General features: G+C 36.7%; 1 protein-coding gene across 2 annotated transcripts in view; it reads left to right on the top strand.

Moving 5' to 3' along the window:
• Positions 1–1,314: 1,314 nt before the first annotated feature.
• Positions 1,315–15,664, top strand: part of SLC30A9 (solute carrier family 30 member 9) — a 40,621-nt gene continuing 26,271 nt past the window's right edge. For both annotated transcript variants that reach the window (XM_009641251.2, XM_035896721.1), the window contains exons 1-8: positions 1,315–1,367; positions 1,542–1,718; positions 5,216–5,278; positions 8,030–8,129; positions 10,460–10,552; positions 10,949–11,031; positions 12,479–12,537; positions 13,260–13,327. In XM_009641251.2, coding sequence (XP_009639546.2) covers positions 1,358–1,367; positions 1,542–1,718; positions 5,216–5,278; positions 8,030–8,129; positions 10,460–10,552; positions 10,949–11,031; positions 12,479–12,537; positions 13,260–13,327 — 653 coding nt within the window. In that variant the 5' untranslated portion in view covers positions 1,315–1,357. The remainder of the gene's footprint in view (positions 1,368–1,541; positions 1,719–5,215; positions 5,279–8,029; positions 8,130–10,459; positions 10,553–10,948; positions 11,032–12,478; positions 12,538–13,259; positions 13,328–15,664) is intronic.

Raw genomic sequence — 15,664 nt, 5'->3', positions numbered from 1 at the left:
GGGAGCGGTACATCGTGGCCGGGTCGGGGTTGAAGTTTGCAGTAACTGTACGCAACGAAGCGCAGGCTTGCGGGGTTTGCGTTGCTCTGAGGAGCAAGCCCTGGCTTTCCCTTTAGGTCGCAGGTCCCATGGAATTTAAATTCTGACGGGTTTTGCCTTGCTTCATGTCATCTCTTACGGTTGAATTGCAGCAAATCCCTTTTTCTTTAATGGTTTTGTGCGCGTGTATGGATTAGTAGGAGAAATGTCCCCTAAACATGCTGATTAAGTTTCCCTTGCTCAACTGCTCTGGTGTCACCAAAGCTTAGGAAACTGCTCATCCTGTGCCATGTATTTCCTGGGTCTTTTATGAGTCGTAATCAGTAAGTTCACCGAGACGAGTTGATTTTTCTGGGCTTTTGTCATATTAGCGACAACTGACAGTCACTAAGGGCTTATCTGACTTTTTGCTTTGGTGAACTTGTTCCTCTGTGGGGTTCAGATTGGTGCCTGCACACAGGCCGATGCGTCTGTACTGTAGAGGGCTAAAAATGAAAGCTGTTGAGGCTTTTATGGAATAAAGAGTTTTTATAAAATATTATCACTTTGTTGAGAGGCGTGTTATTCACATATGGTTAGTCATACTTTGTAGGACTTGATTTACCAGCACTGCTTTTTTTTTTTTTTTTTTTTTTTTTTTTTAAATTTGTTTGTTCTTCTAATGAGTGCTTTCCAAAGCAGTCAGTGTGCCTGTTGTACTTCTGGTTGGAGGAGTTACGTACCCTCTCTATAGAAGTGTTTGTGCTACCTGGAAGCACAAACCTGGGAGAACAACCTGGAAGTTGGTCATGCAGGTTGGCTTGTACTGCATACACCTCTACTTTTGGCTAGTCCTTTGACATTGAAGATTGCCTACCCAGGGTGATTTCTCAGTACGCTTTTTACATATTTATCGTGTAATTTGTCTGTTGTAAATATTGCAGAATTTAAGATTCTTCTGTATAAAGTGGTTTGTACAATGTTGTATGGTTTTCTGCGTAATTTCTGTAGCAAGTTGCTCTTAATGTGTAAAGCACACAGTTCAGTTTTTCTTAATGGGTAAGCTGTGGCTTGTACAGAGCGTACACAGAGTGAAATGAAATGGCAATGCTGGCTAATAGTTTTATAGTGGTCTGTATTTGTTCTTTTATCGATACTTGTTTTTTTTAAAGATTTTTCAGGCAGTATGACTAGAACGGGGCTTAATGTATCAGTAAGCCAATCTTATCACATAACTTTGTATCTTTTTTTTTTTTTTTTTAACCCCTGTAAGATCATCTAGAGGTGTTTGGAAAAAATTTGGGAAAACCCCCTAATATTAGAAGAAGTTTAAAAGTGGATGTTTGAAGGTAGGCAGTGAAAGCATGCTCTGTACTCCTGTTTTGTAATTCCTAAACATAAGCACAGATAAGTACTTAAAAGCTAACATGCCATCACTTACACTGGTGTAGCTGGACCACTTTTCCTTCTTTTTCCTTCCAAAATGGTTGCCTGAAACATCTGTTTTTTCCTCCCCCTGTTAGGCTGGCAAGCTTCGATGAAAAGTGGGAGTCTGTCTTATATTCTACCATGCAATCGTCTGCCTGTGCAGCTGATGAGTCAAGTGAGAGTTTATACCTCCAATGGTCAGAAAAAAGATCTTGGATCAGAAGATACAAATAGATCAACCCCTGAAGAAACCCCGCATAAAGTTGGAACAGGTAGTACTAAGCTAAAATAAAGACTATTTACATAAATGTAAAGCTTCCATGTATTTAACAATTGATAACTTTTTTTTTTTCAATTGTGTGATAGTACAGTTGCAGAATTCTTAGTATTTGTTGCTTGTGGGCATCTATATATAAATATCAAATGTATAACCAGGGAGGAACGCTGAAATTTATTTCTTTTGTCATTCCAGTATTTAAAGGATTTAAGTTTAGAGTAATCAAATTTCAAGTGGTGATGATAGAATGTGGATGTCAGAAGGTATTAGGTAACTTAAGGAATAAGAAATGGAATATATTACTTGTCTTTTACCACTTTGCTTGCTTATTTGAATTCTTTTCCTAGTATTTCAGGTTTGTTTTGTGAAATGAGCTAGTGATAAAGATTGAATGGGTGTGAATACTGAGCACTGTGACTTCTCCAGGTCAGGGTATTGATGACTGGTAAAGAAGGTTGATCTGTTCCATGTGCTAGAGCTTTCTAAGCTGACAGTTGTCACACCTGCAGCATTCAGGTTAAACACTTGATATAATGGACATAACCTGACCCTCCTTGCTGTTCATTGGATTGTCGATCTTGTGCTAGTTAGGTGCTTGTGAAATTCAGAATTGTCTTGTCCTTGCTCCATCATAGCATCCTCTATTTTTTTCTGCTTACTACGTGTAGGACTGTACAGATACAAGTTTGGAAGACTACTGTGCTTAAGAGATAACAAATGCTTTTAAAAATGAAAGCTCTCTTTCTGTGTGCTTTTGTCTGAAACTAGGTGGTCTACTAAAGAAATTTTTTTCTCTCTTCATTGTCATGTTAGCAGGTATTCTTTCTTTAGTAACTTGTAAATTCCTGAGGCTTGCAACGGTCTTTAAAAGCTATTAACTACAGGCAGCTAAGAGTATTTTCTGATGCTTGGAAGTACAAAAGTGGATCTTAAATGTTGTTCTAAGTGTAACAGTTAGATATTATTTCTTAAGTCTGTGATAGGATTTTAGAAGAGGGTAATACTTAAGACTGTTTACGTTTCTTGGAAAGTCTTGAACTGAAGATGGTTGCTAGAGGGGGAGGTTCTTGCAGAAGAATGTCTGCCTGAATACAGTGAAAGACTGTAGAGCCAGTTGTAGTTGTTGATATTTTCTGGGTTCTTAATGCGCAGTTGCAGGCGTTAAAAATTGGACACGTGAAAACAATCTAGCGCTACTGCTTCCATGATGCCTTAAGCTTGTATAAATAGGGGTGTTCCCACCTTCTCCCACCCCTTTCTGATCACTCCCTCTCTTGGGCTGGCATTAATGACGTTTAGGCCTGTTTTGTGAAAAATTAATTGCTTTCCTGTTTTGCAGAGCTAGGGCAGAGGTAGGATGGATCAGTCAGCTGATTCTGCTCTCTGTCGCTGAAATGGCTGGAGGAGAGACACTGCTCTTTGTGGCCTTGAGTCCTAGTAAGCCTTGAGTGGAATTGCACCACGTGGGCACTGTGGGACTTACCTTTTGTTGAGCATGGGGGCTGACGTATGCAAGCATCTGTGAAACTGCAGCCTAGAGATATTGTGCATAGATGAACAACTGCTTTGAAGTTTCTTTTGGAATGCGTGTTATAATATGCATGCTTCGTATAGGGTTTTTTTCTGGAGCCGAGTGGATAGAATGTTCTTATGCGTTGTGGACATGTTACTACTGTTTATTTAAAAAAACATTATATTTTTGGTAAAATTCTGAAAAGGTAATCTACTACTTGTAAAGATTACCATATTTTTCCAGTAACTTAAATATTTAGCAAATAATGGATCTCACTTGGACCTCCATTTCTTTACCAGTAAACTTGGGAAATCCTTTTCTCGTTAATGTGATATTGAAAATACTAATATATTAATCTTGGAAGTTCTATTGTATCAACCTCTGCTTACCAGAAAAACAGTAATTGTGAATTGAAGTATTCCTTTTTTATGCACTGTGATTTTGTCCAGTCTCTAGGCTGAGGAAGTAAACTTTAAAAGGGTGCTTGGTGTGCATAGACCTCTGTGCATAGATATAAATCTTGGTATTTTTGTGCCTTTTTTTCCTCCTCTGAAATCTTATCATCTGATCTTTTGTTAAATAGTGTTGGTAATACTTCTTATAATGACATAAATGGTTGCATGCAGTTTCTGAAATGAAGCTACTACACAGTTTTTGCTGAGTGATCTTAGCTGAATTTTTTTTCATGAATATTGATAGATTGGCTGCCTGGTGTTTTAAACAGGGTAAGAAAAGAAAGGAAAGGAACAGCGAGGGTTTATTTTGCTTTTGTTTTCAAGTCAAACAATAACTGATAGGGTTAACTGTTTTAGGAATGCAAGTTATTTATGGTCCAGCCTTATTTGTTATGCAATAAGATCAGTTTCATAAATTTACAAGTGTTACTTTTCCAAGAAAGTATACTTGGATTGTTACCAGCCTTAGTCCTCAGCTGCTGTTAGGGCAATAACTAATTGCCTGATGGATAGATAGTTATGTGGTCCAAGCTTCAAGAATGTCTGAGCCTTGAGTAATTTGAGTAGCATGTTAAGCTAGGAGTATCTCATTAATTAATGCAAACCGGCTTGAAAAATCTTCATTTTTTTTTTAATCTATCACTTTCAATAAGGTCTGTTTTAATTTGGTTAATGACTGTGGATGTGTGGCAAACCTCTGATATTAGAGAGTGTTAGGGCACGAAAGAGTAGGTGTGTTGGGTTGATGTGTTAGAATCATAAGGTGTTCTGAAAGCTATGTCAAGATATGTGAGATAAGGCTGCAATATTTGTGTGTATTTTCAAGTAGTACTTCTGATTTCTAACTAGACATCTCACTGAAATTGCTGGAATTTATTATTTTCCATATATTAAGATTCATTTAATAGTATTGTGAATTATTTTTTGTTGGCTTTTTATTGACTCATGCCCTCAAATTTCAAAACTAGCTAAAATACTTTGGTTTTATTTTAGTTCCAGCTTGATGTGAGAGTTGCAGATTTTAGTTTAAATATTCTGTATTTTAAAGAGCTAGCTATTTGTAAGTGAAAAAGCTTCGGTCCCTTAAAATTGAATTACAGCTTGAAAGCTCTATGAGACTCGGGTGATCAGCAGCCATAAACTGTACAGAATTGATTATATTTCCTAATCTAAACTATTGCATAAAACTTGTTCCAAACTAGAAGTACAGTGTTAAAATGCTTTTTAAAAATTCAGGATACTTTCTGAAGTATGTTGCAAATTCGTGCTCTTCTGCAAGCTGCTAGGAGTTTATTGATTGATGCTATATTAATTTTCTTTTTTTTTTTTTTTTTTTTTTTTTTTACTATTTCTGTCTTTTATTTTGAGAGTTTTAAGCGTTGGAAATCTAGCAAGAATGTTTTTAATTGTCAGGGAGGAGAGCAATATTAAGGTATATTCTAATTTTGTTATGTCAACCAAACTCTACTAAAAAGAAAAGTAGGTACTTCTGTATTTACAGTGAGCTTTATTTTTATTTTACAGGACAAGATACGACCAATGCAGGTCAAAAGCAGTCTTTCCTTAAAGAGCCAATCCAAGTAAAAGGTAAAGAAATACTTCATGTATTGAAACTTCACTGCTGTCTGATAGTAGTCAGAAAAGATATGTGTAAGGAAGCTCTGGTTCCTCTTCAATTGTGTAACGAGTTACATGAATAACATTTTAAAACACGCTTGTATGTCAGCTTTGTTTGGTTGCTTGAAAATGACTCCTGAAAAATCAAATATAGCAGTATTCCTTCTAATTACTCACTCTTCTGTGTTTGTTTTTAATTGTTTCATTTAAGCTGATGAATTTGTCAGGGAAAGACTGGTTTGTTTTCTCATCTGTTATCGCAGTCTGTCCTCCGTGCGCGTTTTTAGGATGTCCATTCACCATCTCAGACTTAATGTGGCTAAGCCAAATACTTGATCTTCCCCTGTTCCTTGTCCTAAGTCTTCCTCTGTTCCTTCTTATTGCTGAGTTAATCTAATCAATGTTGCTTCTAAAAATATTTTGACCACATGAACTGCCTAATCTGAGTCCTGAAATGTTCCCATTTGTGCCTATAGTAAATACATGCTTTTGTCTTTAGTTACATTGTTTAAAAACCTAAGTGGATGAAATAAGATCATAACTTTCTTTCATGGTTTTAATTTATTATGACTTGATTTCACTCCATCTTCACTCCGATAGTTTCTATTATGTTACTGTGAGAATTACGCTATTAAAAACTCCTGTACTTTTGGTCACTCCTAGCCTTCTATGTATGGAAAGAACTTTATCAAAATAGAAATTGCCATTTCTCTTTAAACTCTGCCAAAAAACCCCAAACCCCTCTCTGGATTGAAAGTGACTCAGCAGGTTATAAACTGTAACAAAATTCCTTCCTGTCTTTCCCCAAATTTAAAGAAACATTGAATCATAATACTTGTTAGTAACAAGGTGAGATTAGTGTGTCTCTGTATATTTTCTATATGCTTCTGTCTAGTTCTTTATGTCAATTTCTTTGGGTCTGTTGTCACTTAGTGTATACATACAGGGGGAACATACAAGGTGGATAGGAGAAATTAGATAGACTGTGAAATGGTTGTAAAAATACATATATCTTTCAGTGGGAAGAGAGTTTTACCTCTAGATTATAGATGCACAAGCAAGAATGTTTATGTTAAAGATTTTGATAGGGTCTAGAAAGTGGAATTCTAGTGTTTAAGATGCTGCTGTGACTTAGAAACTTATTGATCTAAGTATTACTAAGGCAACAACATTTTTAAAGGATCACTAATGTTAAAAAACTGTGCTATTTAAAGTGTTTTATTTACATCATCTTTTATTGGGCTTTGTCCTTCTCTTGGAAATACCAAATTGATTTGTTTTATGCAGTTATTTGAACTGGGAGTTGGATTGTTGAGATATTCTGCAGTGTACAATTGGTTATGCTGTTTTCTTTTAGTAAAATTTACCTGTTTCTGAAAGATGGGTTAGTACTTGATAAATCTACAAGTAATACTAAAGTTAATACACTTTGGATATATAAGAAAGTCTTAAACAAGAAAAGATGGGAAGCATTCTTCTTGTTTAAAAATGTTCATCCTGTTCTAACTTTAGTAAATGATGGACTGTTTTTTGGAGCTCTCTAATTTTTATCTCCCCTTCACTCAGGAGCATTGTGGGATGAATGTGATTACTAAAGTACTTAAAATTGTTTAAGTTCAAACTGGATGACAGAAATCAGATTATGATGGTAAATAATGATATCTGTAGTGTTAGTGCATTGTTGAATGTCAAGCAATATATTTTGCCTTTAAGCTTTCAAAACTCAGAAATAAGACAATGTAGAGCTCTGGGAAAATTTTTTTCAGAGTCTTAATGCAGTATCTTTCTGCAAGTATCCTGTGACTTCAGGAGAAGTACTGGACTAACTATAGAAATCCTGTCAATCCTGTGATACGCAGGAAGTTCTCGCCTGCAGAATTTGAGCTTTTTGTTTTCAGTTGTGTTCTTTAACATCATATCCTTCAGCAATTGTAACTCTTCTTCCAATAAGCATAACATTTTTAATGGAAGTTAGTGTATAGTGACTTACATTTGAAAATAAGGTGAAGTTATGTACTTACAGAGAAGCAGGAAATAATGCCATAAATTTAAAATTCCATTTCTCCTTTTTCTGAATATGTGTGATATTCTTTGCGTTGTGCATGAAAATTGGATGTCATAGGAGTGTATCTTCTAGACACACAAAGCATTATGAATAAAGAATGCATGTTTTTAATTATTATAAATGCCCAATATTAAGTATGCTAGTTTTCAAAGTAATAGTTGAGGACAAAGAACTTATGCAGTCTGCCTCAGTTCTCTGGATGGTCTGCAAAGGTCAAAAATCTTATCTGCAGAAGATGGAATTGGTTAAGTACTGGAAAAGAGAAATGGAGCTCTGTGTTCCCATTTCAGTTGCTAGAGCAAGGATTTCCAAATTGCTGTGTTTGAATGCTATCTTAGTAGCCAAACACTATCTCTGACATCAAAGTTGGGGAAGTAACTGACAGTGGCAGGTAAGTGTATGGGATGTTTGAGAGCCCTGCTTAGCTTACAGCTTAGCAAGTAGCATTTTTGGAGGTAAATCATTCTACTTTTATTCATTTCCACAATGAAGAACGTTCCTTTTTCTTCACTGTAAGTTTTCTATCGCACTGACAAGTATTGTTTTTCAGATCTCTGCTTAGCGGTATCACAAGATGACACTAGATTGAATTACTTTTTGAAGTTTCTGTAGTCTGCATGAGTGATTTAACTTGCTTATCTATTTCTGTTTTTAAGTGAAAGCAGTCCTTAAAAAAAGAGAGTATGGACCAAAATACACACAGAATAACTTCATCACTGGAGTCAGAGCAATAAATGAGTTTTGTCTTAAATCCAGGTATGATGGGTTCGAATTAAAATTTAAATTGTGAATATTTGTTTGTTTGTATGTACTTCAAAATTAATTGTGATTGCAGAGTGATTTTGCACAGCAACTCTTTCTGAATGCTTTTGTGGTATACATAATTGTAAGTAGCTGAAGGTAGTTCTTGTTTACTTAAGTGTTACAGTGGATTAGGAACTTGCACTTAGTTTGCATGTTTCCGTAGTTACTACTTAGAGTAATTTACTTGTGCTTCTATGACCATAAATCTAGTTGGGGGAGTCCACCTCTAGAGCAGGTAGTTATAGGGGGGAATGGCAAATAACTCTTGTTTCAGCATTTTTGGGGTCATGATGGTTTGATGTGAACATCTCTAAAACATCAGTGGAAACTTCATGCTACATGAGGTCTGTAATTTGGAATATAATATGACCTGGTGCATTGTAACCTAACTGTTATTACTTGATTCATATTTACTGCCTTTTACTATGTGCCATGCCTGAGGATTGCTATAGTTGAGGTGTTCATCAGATTTCATGCACGTTATAAGCGTGACCCATACTAAATCTAAAGGCTTTGCAGCTTTGTTTATAACTTTATGCTGTCACTGTTCCTCCCCACTTTTTACATATAGTGTATGTCACCAGACTTAGTCTTTGCTGAAAATCCAGTGACAAATTGTGCTTAGTCCTCTACCATCTTTTTATCTACCGCTGTCTGCTTGTGCAGAGAAATAACTAGCTGAAGTTTTGCTGGATTGACCAAAAGGGAAAAAAAGACAAAAGGACTAGATAATCGGTTAGGCAAAAAATGATTTTTTTTTTTTTTTTTTTTAATACAACAGAACATCTGTGATGCTTCTCACTGCAGATGCCCTAGTGTGTAGCTCAGCACAGGAAATCTATCAGTTCCCACAAGTAGTTTTGTTACCTACAACCTTTTGCAGCTTGTGCTGGGTGCGTCAGTTTTGAGGTTAAATTTATTAACTTTTCATGTCACATGACTTCTGATTTCCATTTAGAGAGATGTGTATTGGGTTTTCATGGCAAGGTTTTGGTAGCGGGGGACTACAGGGATGTGAGAGAAAACAGCCCTGCAGACACCAAGGTCAGTGAAGAAGGAGGGGGAGGAGGTGCTCCAGGGGCCGGAGCGGAGATTCCCTTGCAGCCCGTGGTGAGTCCATGGTGAGGCAGGCTGTCCCCCTGCAACCCATGGAGGCCCATGGTGGAGCAGATATCCACGTGCAGCCTGGGGAGGACCCCACTCCAGGGCGGGTGGATGCCTGAAGGAAGGAGACTGTAACCCCATGGGAAGCCTGTGCTGAATCAGGTTCCTGGCAAGACCTGCAGACCTGTGCGGAGAGGAGCCCGCGCTGAAGCAGGTTTGCTGGCAGGGTTGGTGACCCTGTGGGGGACTCATGCTGGAGCAGTCTGTTCCTGAAGGACTGCACCCCATGGAAATGATGGACCCATGCTGGAGCAGTGTGTGAAGAACTGCAGCCTGTGGGAAGGACCCAGGCTGGAGCAGTTTGTGGAGGACTGTCTACCGTGAGAGGGACCCCAGGCTGGAGTAGGGGAAGAGTGTGAGGAGTCCTGAGGAGGAAGGAGCAGTAGAGACAGCGTGTCATGAACTGACCACAACCCCCATTCCTGTCCTCCTGTGCCACCTGGGGGGAGGAGGTGGAGAATTGGGGAGTGAAGTTAAGCCTGGGAAGAAGGGAAGGATGGGAGGAAGATGTTTTAAGATTCAGGGGTTTCTTTTTATCCTCTCCTACACTGATTTGATTGGTAATAAATTAAACTAATTTCATCAGGTTGAGTCTGTTTTGCCCATGACAGTAACTAGCGGATGATCTCTCCCTGTCCTTAGCTTGACCCACAAGCCTTTTGATATATTTTTCTCTTCCCTGCCCTGTTGAAGAGAGGAGTGATAGAGCAGCTTTGGTGGGTACCTGATGTCCATCCAGGGTCAAACCATCACAAGATGTTAAGCTGTGAACACTCTTGTTTAACACTTGTGCACATTATCAATTACATGAAAATCATTCATTGGATGTTTTATTATTCGGTGTTTTATTACTTTGTCTTCCATGTATAGTATTTCATAGTGTGAGGACATGATTTGGACTTTTGAGTGTGGAAGACACAGTGGTTTTCAGTAGCATCCTAGAGATTGCTTGCCTCATGTTGCATATCTGTTCTGTTTGGCTTAAGTAAACAACTTAAGTTTTTTTTTGTACTGCAAACTAATAATACCAAAATTGTGGAAGATCACCTAGACATAAAAATAAAATTAGAATAATGTGAACTTTTTCTTGCACTAAACTGTTTGTCTACTTTCCATAGTGATTTAGACCAGCTGAGGAAAATTAAACGACGAAGCCCCCATGATGACACTGAGACTTTCACTGTGTACCTGAGATCGGATGTAGAGGCAAAGTAAGAACAGTTATATGAAGGAAAATGTTTGGGTCGATTAAAAAGGATTATATGAGAGAGAGAAAAAAACCCCAAACTTTTAAAAGTCAGGTTTACAATGTGAAAGGGCAATAATGTTTTCCAGTTTGTATCTGAACACATTTTATATCCTTGTTGTTGTAATAATTGCATAGCGTATATAAAGTTGGAGGGTATGTTTCATGTGTCCAAAGATTCCAAGTGCTTGTCCTCTGCCCCCTCTTGCCCAGCTTTTTATTCTGTAAAGTAATCTGCGTGGTTTCTTATCAGAAGGAATGATGTGATGTTCTGTGTTTAGGAAAGGCATTTGTAATGTAGTCAAACTGAAAAGAAGTTGCATAAGTAGAACTGTTGTTAAGTTAATTTTACTCTGTGCAGGTCTCTTGAAGTTTGGGGTAGTCCAGAGGCTCTTGCTAGAGAAAGAAAACGACGTAAAGAGGCAGAGATCAAGTATAGAGAAAGTGAGTATAGAGTTTTCAAATAACTTCAAATGTAAGCAACAAAGTATGACTGTTAGAAATCCACTAGATGGTGTGTTATTTCATTGAGAGCATACAAATTTGGAACTTGCAATTCCTGATAAGGTTTTATAGCATAGTGTTAGAGTAACTCATTACTACCTATGCAGATAGAGTATGTTACTATCTTACAGTTTATCATCTTTGTGATATATCAAAGAATACACATTCAGCTGAGATCTATAGCTATACTTTGTTTTTTGGGGGGCTTTTGATTTTTAGTTTATAATTAACGTCATCTTCAATGGTTTTGGATTTTTTTATTGAGAATTTTGAAAAGACAAAACCAATTCAAATCTTGATACCATATTGTTACTCATTTATTTTTCCTCTGAAATGAATTCAGCTTACCTTTGTGCTTCAGAAGGAGGGGAAACACCCCCAAATCATCTTTTTGATTAAAAGTATTGTTGTCATCCTTGCTGGTATTATCAATAACAGGTACAGTCAAATCAGTAGTTTGTAACGGATTTTGATCTGTGTAGTCAGTTAAAATCACAGGACTTGCAATATTGCTTCAAGGTACTTACTCCAATTATGCACCTTAAAATTAGAGGTCGGGTTTTTTTGGGTGGGGTGTGGTTTTGGTTTTTTGTTTGGTGGGGTTTTTTTGTTTTGTTTTTGTTTTTTGGAAACTGTTGTGTCACTGGAACACTCTCCTAGTAAAAATGCTAGACCTGCAGGCACTTAAGGTACCCGTAAGTGTTTGTACTGAGAGTGCAGTCAGTAGCTTCAAAATTTTTAGTGACCAGCAGAATAATTCTTGGACATAATCCAAAAAATGAGATTTAAAAAAATAATATTTATTCATAGTAGCATCCTGAAACATTGTATACTTGAAGTGGTAACTCACTTTTTTTACAGGCTGTCCTTGTACTCCACTGGCTGTTTTAATCTATTCCAATTATTGCATACAATGTATTTTGTAGGGAAGAATTCAGCACTACAGCTTCTAGATACTGCAGAATATGAATTGTTATTTTGAGGTTACTGAACATCTTCAGTGCATGGAAAAATACTGATGTTAAGAGCCTTGTTTTGAAACATACTTCCCCCTCTCCTTTCTGCTTAAGGGGTGGGAGGGGAGCAGTAGAATGCCTGGATTTGGTGCAGTGTATTTTGAATTTTTACCTTTGTGCATCATGTTGTTGGTAGAAATAGCAACAATGTACAGATTATAACAAATAGTATTTGGCATTTTGCATGAGTATATAACAATATGTGTTTCTGACTAACAATACCGGGAGTTTTTCACAAAGAAAGATAGACCATGTAGCTCTTACTTAGAATTTGGCTGCTGCATTAAAAAAACCAACCAAACACCCAAACCTTCAATTCCTGAAACTACTGGTTACTAGTACATATTCATGATAACAATTTTGTATTGCAGATCTATTTAGAAACCAAAGGCTATTGAGGGAATACAGAGAGTTCTTTGGAAATACTAAGGTAAGAGATGTTTTAAAGTTTTTGGCTAGGAAAATGCCACAATGACACCTTTGAAGGAAAAAGTTGTGAAATGGCTGCATAAGCTTAACTGACTGAATATTATTTGCACTGTAATATACCAGATCTATCTCAGATTGTCATGTAGTGGTAGATGTTATGATGCAGGTGTAAATGGGTTCCTACTGTGGCGGTGTAATGCACCAGTAAGGGTTTTTCTTTTTTTCTAGTCAATTGCCTTCTTATTAGAGATTTCATCTATAGCTTATAAACATGCATAGTAAATATATTGCTAATTTAAAGAAATTAAATACAATTCTTAAAGAAAAAACCTGAAACATTAATGCTTTGCTCTGTGCCCTACTGGCCCTTCCTCTTTGCTTAAGCAGACCCATTCCGTAGATCCAGGTGCTCTGCTATGGTAGAATTATTTCTTAATCTTTCTGCTGCACAGCTGGCTTCTGTCCTTATGGTTGCAGTGGCCCCTGCTGGAGGCTTTGTTGGTTGTTCATCCTTTCTATAGCCAATCATTTGTAGAAATGTGTAAGACCCAACTCCAGTTTGGGTGAGCATTCAGTAGTAAATCCGTATGCTTCAAGGACTATAGCTTCACTTTTGCAGTACAGGGCAATGCAAAGTTTTTATTTAATAATTTGTGTAGTAGGTCTTTCATGAGGTCAAGATTTGGTTATTTTATTCTAATAATCTCTTATTTCTTTATGTAGCCACGCTCCAGTCCAGCAGCTATGTTTTTCAAGGGACCAGGGAAGGTGGTAATGGTAGCTATTTGCATGTAAGTTTAAAAAAATAAACGTTTTGTTTATGCAAGTATAAAACAATATATTTTTATTATCCTGGAAATGAGAACAGTCTGTGTATTCAAGCTAAAGATACCTGTGTCTCTGTAACTGAAGTTAGATTTGTTTATTCATTATTGATGGGAGAGAGTTTAGGTAAATACATTCATTAATATATAGGGATCAGGGATAGAATATATCCCTGATAAGAGAAGAGCAAATTTTTTTAAGTTGATCAGACTAAACAGTTTATTAAAGTAAAAATTAAAATTTTGAAGGACATGGAGAGGTAGGCATTTAAAGTTGTCCTTTTTTCTTGCTCCTTCTTGAGAGGAAGCTTTTCCTATGTTTTAAACAATCTTCCATATAACCAGCAGAAAAGAATTAACTTTTCTCTTTCTGTTGTTATTCAACTCTTTTTCGCTCTAACTGAAAAGGGGTATTAGGAGGTTTTTGCCTTTCACATGTCTTACAAGTTTGAATGAAACAAAAACTAAACTAATGATCCTGATTGAAAGCAAATGAACACAGAGGCTATCTGGCATGAAATACACAAAAGTGTCTTTTCTCTCAGGAAATGATGGCTAAAATCTACTTGCCATAAAACCTGTGAATTTGTAAAATAAATTTGATTTTAGAAAAGGTATTTATTTGCCAAGACACTATCATGCATATATGTATAAAGGCAGCAAGATAGAAATATAGGGAAAATGCTGTTTTGGCACAGGAAACATTTTGAGCAGGAAATAACTCTGACTTTTCCTGCAAAACTGTATGTTTTGCTTGGGGGGAAAAACCCACAAAGCTTGTTTGACTGAAAACCTCCCTCTTTCTTTACTGAGTACTACTGGTAGCTATTCAGAGCTTTCCAAGTTAAAAGCATATAAGAACTGCTAGTATGGATGTTTCCAATGAGAGAAAAAAAAAAAGGGAGGGGACACACACACACCTTGTTGTATGGTCACTTCCACCTCCTTTACTTTCTTACAGTGATCTAGACAAAACAGGCTTTTCCTCCTGCTTTTTGAATAGGGCATTGCTATAAACGCTGCATTCTCTTCACTTTGTAAATACCTTTTAGATTATTAGGTGCTGTTATAGATGAATGCCTGGCAGCCAGGACAACAGAAGTTTGTAGAGCCTGTTGTATTGCTTAGTCATCTTTTTTGTGGAGCTTTTTTAGAAGTTAAAGGATGTCATGGCCTCAGATACATGATAACTTTTCAGAGATTTAAGTCAAGGCCACCATGGGTGCTCCTTTGCTCCTTGACATCATTATGATTTTTAATGGCTTCTGGTTTTGGGTCAAGAAAGGCCAATCTGTCTTAACTTCTTCAGCTGGAATGATTCGGTGGGCTTTTCACAAACTTCAGGCTTCCCCAGTGAGGATGAAATGTGGTTCAATCAAAAGCAGATTTCTCTACGGATCCACATGTGAGGGTATAGACCAGCTGCACTGGCACACTCTGTGGTGTTAATAGAATTCTGCATGAGGAACGACTTTGAAGCTCTGTTAGAGAAATACAGGAAGGTAATAGTTTTTATCAAAAAGGGAATGATCTATTATTAGCTAAACGTTCTTCAGTCTGGAGTTGCTGAAGTGATTTCATTGTCATGCTAATGCTTTACCTTTTAAATGCACAGTATATAGTATTTTTTTGAAAAATACTAGTGGTCAAGAATGTTAGTAATGTTACTGCTTCTTTGGAAATAGATGTGATGAAACGTGTTTAGTTCTCAAATCTAGAGTCTAAATAGAAGATTTTTTTTTCCATAGATTCATGATGGGCCTGTATATTTTGTTTGGATTTTTTTTTTTTTAATTTTGACATTTATTTTTTTACTGTTGTTTCTTCAAAAGCCTACATATTTTATGTGGGTAGACGGGGATGATTATGTAAATAAGACCTGGTCCTTCTGGACCATTATCTTATGCTCTAAGGTAGAGTGTAAAAAGTGGGCAATCACATGATGGTACAATTCCCTGTATATATTTCTCAATTCCCCGCAATTTCTGTTCCCTGTATATGACTTGGGGTTTTGAGGTGATTATCTTTGAAACAAATCTGCCCTTTAATTTTTTTAAGTTTACAGTTCAGTCAGGATAGATTTATTTGAATTTCTTTTAATTGTAACTTAAATTGTTAAGTTAGGAACCTTGATTTGAATAACTGGTTTTGATTGACTTTTGCATTTGTGTATTTTTATTGTTTGTTTTCTAAAGAAAGGCTGATTCTGTTCATGCATCGATACATTTTAAAGTTACCAATTAAATTTAGACTTTACACTAAAACTGACAAGACTTCTGACAGCAAGGAAGATGTGTGTCTGTT

The sequence above is a fragment of the Egretta garzetta genome, unplaced genomic scaffold, assembly GCF_000687185.1.
Source record: "Egretta garzetta isolate BGI_Z169 unplaced genomic scaffold, ASM68718v1 scaffold256, whole genome shotgun sequence".
Lineage (NCBI taxonomy): Eukaryota > Metazoa > Chordata > Aves > Pelecaniformes > Ardeidae > Egretta > Egretta garzetta.
This window is presented reverse-complemented; position numbering and strand designations above follow the sequence as displayed.